At 46.1% G+C, this 11,850-nt stretch overlaps 1 protein-coding gene across 1 annotated transcript; it reads left to right on the top strand.

The window, feature by feature from the left end:
- Positions 1 to 459: 459 nt before the first annotated feature.
- Positions 460 to 11,141, top strand: LOC142559569 (uncharacterized). Its single transcript, XM_075671150.1, has 2 exons — positions 460 to 701; positions 9,440 to 11,141. Exons 1-2 carry the CDS (start codon positions 648 to 650, stop codon positions 9,752 to 9,754), a joined length of 369 nt encoding a protein of 122 aa, XP_075527265.1. The 5' UTR covers positions 460 to 647; the 3' UTR covers positions 9,755 to 11,141.
- The last annotated feature ends 709 nt before the right edge of the window (positions 11,142 to 11,850 follow it).

Raw genomic sequence — 11,850 nt, 5'->3', positions numbered from 1 at the left:
GAAACCTTTGGCGCCCCCGTTGGGATTTGATCCGGTCGGGAGCGGTTCAGTATGTGTTTTGTCTGCTTTTGGGCTGAGCCCTAGGTCTTTCTAATAGCGTTACTCTCGACTCTATGGCTGAGAGCATTTCCATAATCCTACTCAGGGTCTTTTCCAGTTTACCCTCGCTTTTGACGGGGGAAGCCGAGGCGGCGGACGGGGTCTCGTTGACCTCGGTTATGTCGCCCTCTTCTTCCTCCTCTGTGTCGCTAAAAGGTTCCGGGTTGGGCGCCTTGCGTTTCGACTTCCCGGCTAACGGGCCTGGGTTACTGTTGCTAAACTCATGCCGGTTTATAAGTTTTCCTTTCATGCAGTTAAAGGATTCCTTAAGCTCTGCGAGCTCGCGTCTGAGTTCCCTATTTTCTGCTTCGAGCGCTTGGATACGGGGATCGATCCTATGCTCTGGCTGTGCCTCACCTGTCGTTTCTTTGCTTGATGCGTTCTTCTTCCCAGGCGGCTGCGTCGCTCCCTTGACCTTGTCGGCCCACGTGGCCCGCTTGACGGACTGGGAGCGAGACCGGGATCTCGATCTGGAGGAGCCTTGCCTCGGTTTGGGTTCTCTCCTTCTCGAGCGTGAGCGCCCTCCGGATAGAGATCGGGTACCTAGGATGGAACCGCTCCGCGCAGCTGGTGCAGCCGACGAGATGTCGCCAATTACGTCGGTGACGTCAGATTTGTTGATTATATTTATGCCGTCTTGCAATGCCATTTGAAGTAGTTGAGCATTAGACCCAGATGTCCAAATACACATATCATCTGCATGCAGTGAAAACTTTAACTGTGATGGCAGCCTTCTTGTTAAATCAGCCATGACGCAGTTAAAAAGGAAGGGGCTGAGTACGCTTCCCTGTGGTACTCCCTGTTTGACATGTTCAGCCCTCTTTCCTTCACCCGTCTGAAGAAATATTTCGCGACCTGATAGAAATTCAGAAATCCATCGCAAGGACCTGCCAGACAGACCAAGTTCCAACATGCTTAGCAAAACATGAACGTGACTAACAGTGCCAAATGCCCTCTTGATGTCTAGGAATACTGCTATAGTCATGTTGCAACGTGCACGCTCATGCTCCACGCAGGTTACTCTAATATTGCATCCATTGTGCATCTATGTTTTCTAAAACCTACTAAGTAGTTGGACAGCACATTCGTTTCATTACACCACCATTGAAGTCGTGCGTCAATCATTTTCTCCATTACATTGCATAAACAACTTGTCAAACTAACAGGGCGGAAGGATTCAAGGCACAAGAGCGTCTTACCAGGTTTTAAAATTGGTATGATTCGAGCGACTTTCCAAGAGTCGGGTACAGTTTCCTCTATCCATAAGTTATTATAGATGTCTAAGAGAGCATTTGTACCTGTCGGTCCGAGGTTTCTTAGCATATTGTACGTAATGCCGTCCGGCCCAGCAGTGGACTTTTGGCGACATGATGCAATTGCACATTGAAGCTCGCTTAATGTGAAAGTATGATCTAATTGAGGATGTTGGGCCCAGTAGCAAGCAGTAATCTTTCGTTTAGCCAACACTACTGAAATATCAAATTCTGCACATTGCGATGAAAAAGCAGGTCTCGAAATAAGCTCACGAAATTCATCTGCAACTATTATTTCACACGTGTCCCGAGCTACAGCGAGAGCACGAAATGGGAAGCTCTGTGTTACAGGTCCGCCTAAAGAACGAATTACTAGAAGAATTCGTGGGACAGCCGTGTGAGGAGACAGCGTGCCGCAGAAATCACGCCAGCGCCGTTTGCCTAAATTTTCCATTCGTATGCGCATTACATTGTGTATTTTCTGAGCGTTTCTGTATGCTTCTAAACTTCCGCTCCGTCGCTAAGCTCTTTCGGATCGGCGTCGGATGGCTCTTAGGTGTTCATATTTTCCGTCAACTGCAGCATAATATTTTGGAATTGGGACCTTCTTTGTGCATATGTTCATATTGTCCTGCAAAAATTCTGTAAATTTTTCCACTGTTGCATGTTGATCAATTTGATCCGTTAGGCGGTACCGAAAAGCTTGCCAGTTGGTTAGTCTGCTGTAACGTCTGATATCACAGTGCATGCTAGCGTGGTTAACAAGGATGGGAAAATGATCATTTCCGCGCGTTTCCATATCTGTTGTCCATCCCACACCATTCACTAGATCATGTGAACACAGGGTAACATCTATGCAGCTTGAGTAATTATATCCACTAAAGGAATGTTCGCGACCAATCGTTTAAAACAGTCAAGTTGCACTTATCTATGGCGCACTCAATAACGTTACCCCGTGCATCACAATGATCACTGCCCCAGATGGTGTTGTGTGCATTGAAGTCGCCACTTATAGATGCATTAGAATGAGCTATTTTGAAGATATCCACTAGCGCTTCTACTGAAATCCCGTTTGAAGGTTGTAGATATAGATTAATCACTATTATACAGAGCTTGCCAAAGGATACTTTACATGCGATGAATTCCGGGAAGTCTGAATCACTGGACTGAATTTGATAAGATAGTAGGACCTTTCTGACGCACAGGAGCACTCTGCTAACAGCGCCTTGACGAGAAGTCTTGTATATCACATAATTTGAGAGGCCAAAATCGTCATTGATTCCCGCCTCTTGAATGAAAAGAATTGGGAAGTTGTATTGCACAAGCAGTTTACGAAAGTCAGCACATTTCCTTCGAAGACTGTTGGCATTCCACTGAAATATGGATACATTTTTGTAGCGGTTATTCATGCACTGCCTGCCGCAGTTTCGGCCCGGATTGTTGACACAATAGTACTTCTAGAGGCAACAGGGCTTTCACTTCTGGTAGGTTGTTTGCTTCCGGCAGAGCAGATAGGATTGCCTTAAGAGCTGCGAAAAGCATTGGCAAAATCAGTTGTGTCACCGATGCTGTGGTATGTTCGCTATTAGCTGGTGTTACTTCTGCAGTAGATGAGTAAGGTCGCTGAGGGAAATGTGTGCGAGTACTGGAGCTTTCTTGTGTATTACTTTCTGCCTGTTGTCGTCTAAGTTTCCGTAGAACTGATGCATAAGACTGGGCACTTGACTGTGATCCTCTTGATTGGTCTCTTGATTGCACTGTTGGTTGTTCTCTAGAGGAGGAATAGCTTGTTGGTGCTCTTCGCTGTGGTGGTTCCGGTGCCCGCTGAGGTGGGTGATCTGGCACTGGATGAACAATCTCAAGGTTTGGGGCGGGTTCATTGCGTCGCGGTTGTCATCCATGGATTAGTTCATGTCGACGCATTTGTGCCTCGGCTTTTTTCTGAGCGCAGCCTGGGAAGGAAGCGACATGGTTCCCCGCACAGTTTGCACATTTAGGTTGAAGAAGTGACTTGCACTCCTAGTGGTCATGATCGTCTGAGCAGATTTTGCATCGACGTGTGCTGCGGCAGGTTTTCGCCATGTGCCCAAATCTCTGGCAGTTACAGCTGCGAAGTGCTGGTCCTAGGTGTTCCTCGACAGGGTGACTGGTGAAACCCAAGTAAATTCTTCCTGGAAAAGGGCGATCATCTCTGAAAGTCAGAATTAACGTGTGAAGTGGATGTGACTGTACTGCTCCATCTTCTTGGCGGGAATACCTTATCTGTTTGCGTGCCGATATAACTCCTCCGTCTTTCAAGAAGTCTAGGAGTTGTTCGTCTGTATACTGCAGAGGCACATGTTTTACTTTCCCAACGTTTCGCGTGTATGACTCTGGGATGAAGGGCTTGATTTCCAGGCCGCCTACACTTGAGAGCATCAAAAGGCGTTTCGCCGACGCTAAGGAACCAACGCTGACACTGAAACTTTCATCTCTGTTCGTCCTGAAAGACTGTACTTTTTCTTTGGCAGCGGAAACTATTTCGGCAGACACTCGGTTTGGATTTACTTGCCAAAAAGTAGTACCTTCACTTGTTGGGCGAAGGACAACCGGAATGCCTTCGGCTCGCTTTTTCTTGTACGTGACCAAAGTAAATAGTGCATCTTCACCAATCTCTACTTCATCACTTAGCTCATAATTCGATGTTGTGTCATCGTACTTGCTGTCCTCTAGGCGAGGCTTCTTGCTCTCGGCTTCACCGTCAGCCATTATTCCTGAATTCACTGAAGTTGATTCCGAGTTGTGGAGAACCAAACGTGCCGGCTTTATGAAGCTTTGTGACGCTTGCAAGGCCCCAGGCTTTTCATTACGGCCCGTAGCATCATTCATATGGCTTGTTACGTTTGGACGAGCATAAGGCTCGTGACGATGTTCTCGGCTTCCGACCACCGTAGCGGCAGGGTAATAGCCAGGTCCTCAAAAAAGAAATGTCGTACCTGTAAGGCGCCTGGCTCGTTGAATCTTCGCCCGACATCTTGTTAATCAATCGTCGTCAATGGTAACCGTAAATGTCCAAACACCAGAAAGCTCAGAGCACCGCACAAAAACAGTGACCAAACAGATACACTTCTTCATCTCACCGCGCCTTGCCGGCCGCGATGTTGGCACAACAGCGTGCTTAGTCTTGCTCATCCAGTATTCGGTAAGGGCGACATGGCTTCCAGGTGCGGCACTTCTCCCCGAAGGAGCCAATCGCGCACAACCAACCTGGGCGAGAGTGCACAAATCAAAGGGTGAAAGCTCCGGCACCCTTCAAAACATTGTCTAGCGGCATGCAACCGGGGGCATCACAGCAAAGTGAAAAAGGCGGATTAGTTAAGAAAGCATGCTACGAACCAGTTTTGTGAGCTCGACATTTTCGAAATAATCCTCAGCTTTGAAATAATTATTCATCACCATGATTATCATCATCACCATCAGCCTGTTTTATGTCTGCGATCTTCAATTACCTCAGTCCCGCGCCAACCCGTGATAACTTACGCCTGCGAAGTTCCTAATTTCACCACCCCATCTAGTCTTCTGCCGTCCTCGACTGCGTTTCCCTTGGCACCCGTTCTGTAATCCAAAAGGTGAACCGGTTATCTAACCTCTGCGTAACATGACCTGCCCAGCTTCATTTTTTTCTTTTAATGTCACATAGAATATCGGTTCTCCCTGTTTGCTCTCTGATGCACACCACTCTCGTCCTGTCTCTTGATGTTATGCCTACCATTCCTCGTTCCATTGCTCTTTGTGCGGTCCTTGTTTTCGAACTTCTTTGTCAGTCTCCAAGTTTCTGCCCCATATGTTAGCACCGATAGTATGCACTGACTGTACACCTTTCTTTTTAATGATAATGCTTAGCTTCCAGTCAGGATCTGACAAGTTCCGCCGAATGCGCTCCAACCCATTTTTATTCTGTAAATTTCCGTCTCATGATCAGGGTCCCCTGTGAGTAATTGATTACGTTTAAGCAAGAACACTTAAACGTACTCCTTCACATACTCTAGAGGCTTACTGGCGATTCTAAATCCCTGTTCCCTTGCCCGACTATTAATCATTATCTTTGTATTTTATATATTAGTACCAAACCCCACTATTACACTCTCTCTGTTAAGGTCCTCAATCATTTGTCGCAACCCGTCCCCAGAGTTGCTGAACCGGACAATAACATCTGCAAATCGAAGGTTGCTAAGATATTCGCTGGTGATCCTCCCTCTTAAGGATTCTCCCAATACATCTTCCAAGCACGCAGTGAATTGCATTGGAGAAATTGTCTCCTTGTCCAGTCCCTTTCTACTTGTGCAAAATTAAGGCAGCTGTGAAATGTCCGCACCTATTTTCCAAGATATTTACGTAAGCGTCTTGTACAGGGCGGTCCTTTTGAAAGGCAACACGCGAGCACGTGGCCCGTGCTCTGCGCCGGCTGCTTAGAGCGCCAGCAAGTGGCAGCAAGGAGAAGCACGTCCGCTTGTGGCGTCAGCTGTTCGCGGTCCGAATAACCATGCATGGCCGACAGGCAAGCGCCTGCTAGAAATAGCTGGAACGCGTTGAAGCGCACTCAAGCGCAATGGAAACGTGGAAGCGACAAACTTAGGCCCGGTTGTTATTATAACTTCCCGGCGTACCTATATTGAAGCGTAAGCATTCTAGGGCTACTTTCATCAGAATCTGTCCGTCTGTACGTTTGTCTGTCTGCAGCGCGTGACACGATGCACTGCGTGTATAGGTATACGTGAGGTCCTATGGTGGTGTATATGAGAATGCCTTATGACTACGTATGGCTACTGAGATTTGTGGTTATGGCTATATAGAGTCAGCACATAGAGCTATAAGGGTAATTAAGGTTAATAAAGACTACTAAGAATATTTACGATAAACTTAGTTAAGCGTAACGACGAATAGTTGAGGGTAATTAGAAATCGCGAGGCTAAGTAATATCTATGTTAACTTACTAGACTAATCAAGAGTTGCTAAGGTTAAACCAACGGAGCGTAATCAAGAATAACTGAGGGTAAGTTGAGATTAGTTAGACCTATTTAAGTAATCTTAATTAATATTTACAGATGCAGACGTCTCCAGCATGACTTTAACATAGGCTAATTAATTAATTGAGCAAATGTCATCATCATTAAAATAACAGCATTAATAATCGCTTAAAGAAGTAATTACGTTTAGTTACCTAAGCTAAAGGTTCACCTGAGTGCACTTCTCTCCCCAACCGCTCCGAATCAGATTAGGTTTGTTCACGATATGAGTTGAGTGAGAAGCCAGAGCTCCGTACTGCAAAAAAAAAAAGTACGCAGAAACTCTACTGGAGATGTCAAAGTGTCCATAAGCCTACCCCCAAATTTCAAGTTGGCCCACCCTCAAATATCAAGTCGCCCCACCCCCAAATTTAAGTTGGACCACCCTTACTATAGGCTTCCCCACGCATTTTCTATGAACCCTATGCATATCTATGGTTACTGTCGTTAATCTTTTTTTTTTTCAATTGTTCGTTATCGCTTTTAAAGCTACCAATCTACATTTACGCTATTATAATGATTAAGTGTCGCAACTTCGGGCACTACACATTTTTGTACAGAAAAAAAGGCATTGCACTTTTCACATGGCGGACAGATCTTGTTGCGGTACTCGCCAAAGAATGCTTACTTATTAAAATGTGCTGGGAGTGCTTATTAACCAGCGGGCATATGTTGGTCCTTCCGCGTTTCCAGTGTGCAAGCGTGCCGAGAGCGGTTTGCTAGCAGCAGACCCTACGTTGAAGTCCCTACGCCTGTTGCGCATCCATCTGGCTGGTAGGCAAGCAGCCGCTTGCCTATCAGTCGTCTGCTTATTCTGACTGCTAATAGATGGCACTACAAGCGGACGTGCTTCCCCTTGCTGCCTGTTGCTGGCGCTCTAAGCAGCCTCCGCAGAGCGCAGGCCAGGCGCTCGCGTGTTCCCCTTCATAAATGACCACCCTGTACAACTTGATCACGTTTCGCCTCTATGACTGCTGGTATCTCTACTGAATCACATGCCTTTTCCTAATCTATGATATGAATGAGTCACAGAGAGAGGCTGATTGAACTTTGCGGATTTTTCGATTACCTGATTGATAACATGGATGTGATCCATAGTAGAGAATCCCTTCGTAAAACCTGCCTGTTCCCTGGGACTAAAGTCCAATGTTGCCCTTGTTTTATTGGATATTTTCTTGGTGAATTTTTTATATAATACTGGAAGTAACCTAGCGGGTCTGTAATTTTACAATTATCTAACGTCTCGTTTTTGTGGATTAGTATAATGCTGGTATCCTTCCAGTTGTCTGGGACCCTTGAAGTCGATAGACAGTTCGTATAACGGGCCGCCAGTTTTTCAAGCATCATGTCTCCTCCATCTTTGGTTAAATCTATTGTTGATTCATCCCCTCCTGCCCCTTTTCCCGGTTTCATGTCTTGCCAGGCCCTTCCTACTTCATCGCTAGTTATAGAAGGAGCCTCTGTACCCTGTTCATTTCTACCTCGAACGCAGGTATCGTGGCGCCTTTGGGCCAGTACAGGCCAGTATAGAATTTTTCCGCTGCTTTTATTCGAGATTGCTTATGATATTACCCTACTTTCAGTGCGTAGATCTTGGTTTGACCTATGCCAATATTTCTTCTCCCTTATTTCATGCTGCATCAATTTTTCACTGCTTCCTCAGTCTTCCTCACGTTATAATTTCGATTATCCCTTATTTTCTCCTTGTTGATCAGTTTTGACAGTTACCGGAATTCCATCTGATCTCTTGACTTCGACACTTTCATTCTTTTTCCTTTCTTTATCAGGTACTTCATTACTTGGGAGAGCTTACCTGCTGGTTGCCTTGATGGCTTACCTCCCACTTCAATTGCTGCCTCTGAAGACAGCCTAGTTGCAGTTTCATTCATTACATCTATGTTATCTTCATCTCTCGATTCTAAGGCTGCATATTTGTTTGCAAGTACCAGGTTAAACTGGTCTGCTTTTACCTTTACTGCGTCAAGGTTGGCCTGTTTCTTCTTGAACAATATTTCTCTCTCAAATTGAAGTGAATTCTAGACCTCACTAACCTATGATCACAGCCCTTTACCCTATTTAACATTTCTACATCCTGCACTATGCTGGGACCGGCAGAAAGTATGAAATCAATTTCATTGCTTGTTTCACCATTAGCTCTTTTCCAGCTACACTTTTTGCTCCTGCGCTTTCTGAAGGTGTTTATTATTCGCGGCTTTTTCCTTTCCGCGAATTCTACCAACATATCTCCTCGAGTGTTTCTGAAACAGACTCCGTAGTTGCCAATTGCTTGTTCGCCAGCCTTTTTCCCCACATTTGCATTGAAGTAGACCATTACTACAGTATACTGAGTTTCCACTTTTCTCATCACGAATTCAACATCTTCATAAAACTGATCTATTTCAACATCATCATGGCCGGAGTTTGGAGCATAAGCTTGTACTACATTTAACCTATACCTCCTAGTAAGTTTGATTACGACTGCTGCTACCCTCATTACTGCTGTAGAATTCGTCAATGTTACCTGCTGTGCCCTTATGGATTAAGAATCCTACTCCGCTCTGCTTATCTCAACGATCATATAGTAGAAGACATGAACATTTTTCAGCCTCAGCAGTTCTTGTGAGCGGATTAAGGCCAATCATATCCGAAACAATGCCGGATAGTTCCTCAGAGTCCTGCTAAGCTAGCTTCACTCGGGAGAGCTGGGGTGATATATCTTGCCAGTGTCAGTTTCCATTGGCGGAATAATTTGCTGGTACTGAACTTCACAAAGCACAAATCGGGGCAGCATAATTAGATAATAAATATGCAGCACAAATAAATCAATCAATAAATTGAGCTATAGTTTAGATGCTGTAGTCAGCGCTCCGTAAGCGGCGCTAGCAACCAGGGTACGTAAATTTCGTCTTGCCGCTTTCCGTATCACCGGCTCTGTCCAACAATGTGCACATTCCTGAAAACTGAGTAAACACGCGACAAACACTTGTTTCTGCCTGAAGGGGTTACCAGCCCTCTCTCTTTCTCTCTTTTTTATATTTCTAGAGCAGGGTCCTCACCGGAAGTGGCGACTATGGCGAGGATGTCCTCGCCACGGACTTGGAACGGCATTCGCTCGATCAGGAGCAACTTGGTGCGGGACCGCCGAACAGTCGCAGACCCAGGCTGGAGAGGTTCAGCTCGAACGTCAGGTCTCGAACCTGCGTCAGAGCGGCCACATTTATCGTCACGACAACGAGGCAATCGACACCATTGCTGGAAATTGCGACAGACGCGTCGTTACTTACACACACAAAAATAAAAAGACTCAAAACAGCGCTGGCCGCAAGGCCAGAAGAGGACGACGATGGCGGCGTGTAGCGCCGATGACGTGCAAGACGACTCATGCTTCACGTACCACGAGTCCAACTAATAAGTATTCGCTAGGTAGTAGATCTTGGGTAGCCTAAGGAGAGTTCGGTGCGCGTCATCGAAATATAGCACCGATAACTTACCGAGTTATCTTAGCGAGTTATCTTACCGAGTTATCGAGTTCGTAAAGGCAGAGGAAAGACAAGGAGTGTAATGTTGTGAGTAATTGATAGTTCAAAGAACTGAAAACCCTGTACGCTTGGGAAATTTGGCTGATGGGGGGGGGGGGGGAGGTGACAGCAGCGTATGCCATTCGCATACTGTTTTTTTTCCACATAGCCACGAAGGGGGTTCACGACCCTTTTAACCTTGTAATGAGCAGAGACGACCTTGATACTGCGCCGGTTCAGAATTCGAAATTCAAATTTGCTCACGTCAAGCACAAGTAGCGATGTTAATTGGCTGGATTCTATCAGGCTTCACTTGTGCATAGCCTGGAAATCCAATCATATGTCCTCCATGGCGAGAAATCGGGAAAATTTTATTTTTCCTTCATGTGTAGACCTATGTGTGGGCACTACACTGTTAAATACTCCCCTATATATAATTTTGGTGTTTTTGGGTGCTTTGAACAGCAAACTCTGCAAAGTAAGTATTTAGAAACTTCAGCATTAAGCGGCCTCGTAAACGGACCACGAAGCCTGAAGTGGCACGTGACTTACACTGCTATTCGCAGCGCATCTTGTAGACATACCACAGGTTGAGTACTTTGAAAAAATCTCGTGATGGCTTGTGACGCGCCTCTCAAGTGGTGCCTACGTATTGTTCGTGTAGACGGAATAGGTACGCGTGCCAGTGGCATTTCGCTTAAGCTAAGCAATCGGCGTATGAGAATTAAGAGCCCCTTCTGTGTCTCATGGGCTTTCGTGTAGTTTTATCGCTTGCTTTTCTCTCGCTACGCACTCATTTTCTCTTAGAACAAAGCACTCTGCGCTTGTGCTTATCCGAAGGCTTCCTTAAAGCTCTTCCAAATAATGTTCCTGTAGAATTCAAATTTCGTACTCGTGTATCTAGCGCCTTTCGGCTCTTACAAATGTTCTTCAGAGTTTACGAGTAACCGCTAAGCCGCGCTGAAGCTGTTTTCCCCGCCAGCGTTCATTTGAGTTGTGCAATTCCGATTCCCAGCGGCTGTTCTATTCGAGGTGGTTTTTTCTTTTGTGCGGTGCAAAATTTCTTCCACAACGCATTCTGTGACATGTGCGCAAACGTACACTAGAAAGCTCAGAATTAGCCCAATGACAGAACCTCATCTTCATTCTTGTGGGTGGTCGTTGACGCTCCCAGAGAAATGCTTTGCATCGTGTAAGAATGCTTACGAGCTTGGAAATAAACTTGTCGTGAATTAACACCTTCGGTGTCTAGTCTCGCTTTGTTTTCCTCATGGTGTGAACATCACGTGCCAGTGATTCGTTCACCAGCTACAAAATAGCACATTCGTACTTACATTGGCGTGTCGATTACTTACCATCGACGAGCGGCAGAATGTCACCAATCATTCGGCGAAGGCAACGAGATAAACAACTTTTATGAGCAGGCCTAGGTCACCTTTGACAGATGAATTGAACAGCGTCTTATCGCAGCACGTCGCAGCGCTACCAAACCGGGTCTAGGATTGAAGTATAATGGAAGCCTGTATAACCGTTCGGCGTTAGTCCTGTTAGAGTCCCTGTATAACTGTTAGAGTCCCGGCACAGCTACGCTACGCACTGCAATGTGGACGCAGAGTCTAGCGTCGCCGCGCAGCCATGGTGACTGGCGGCGTCCTGTGCGCATGAGCGTGGACGACGGAGCACGACTTATGTCGTCGCAGAACGAACTATGAGAGCATAGGCCGCGATAACGGCCTAGCTGGCCAAGCTACTGGTCGAGAAAAAAACGGTGTTAGGTGTGCCGTTCCGGTAGCCGAGTGGCTTGAATGTTCAACTCGTATCCTTCAAGACGGTGGTTCGATTCCCGCTGCCTGCATCCCTGTGGAAAACGAATATCACAGTGATGCGGGTGTCGGGGCCCGAACTGTCGTGAGAACGGCAGTTCGAATCCTTGTA

Source organism: Dermacentor variabilis, chromosome 10 (genome assembly GCF_050947875.1).
Source record: "Dermacentor variabilis isolate Ectoservices chromosome 10, ASM5094787v1, whole genome shotgun sequence".
NCBI lineage: Eukaryota > Metazoa > Arthropoda > Arachnida > Ixodida > Ixodidae > Dermacentor > Dermacentor variabilis.
This window is presented reverse-complemented; position numbering and strand designations above follow the sequence as displayed.

Bases quoted from the DNA above. Each gene is read 5' to 3' on its own strand.
- LOC142559569 (XM_075671150.1), top strand. From the start codon at position 648: ATGGAACCGCTCCGCGCAGCTGGTGCAGCCGACGAGATGTCGCCAATT. The intron at 702-9,439 runs GTGACGTCAGAT...TTATATTTCTAG, and splicing joins AGATGTCGCCAATTACGTCG to AGCAGGGTCCTCACCGGAAG.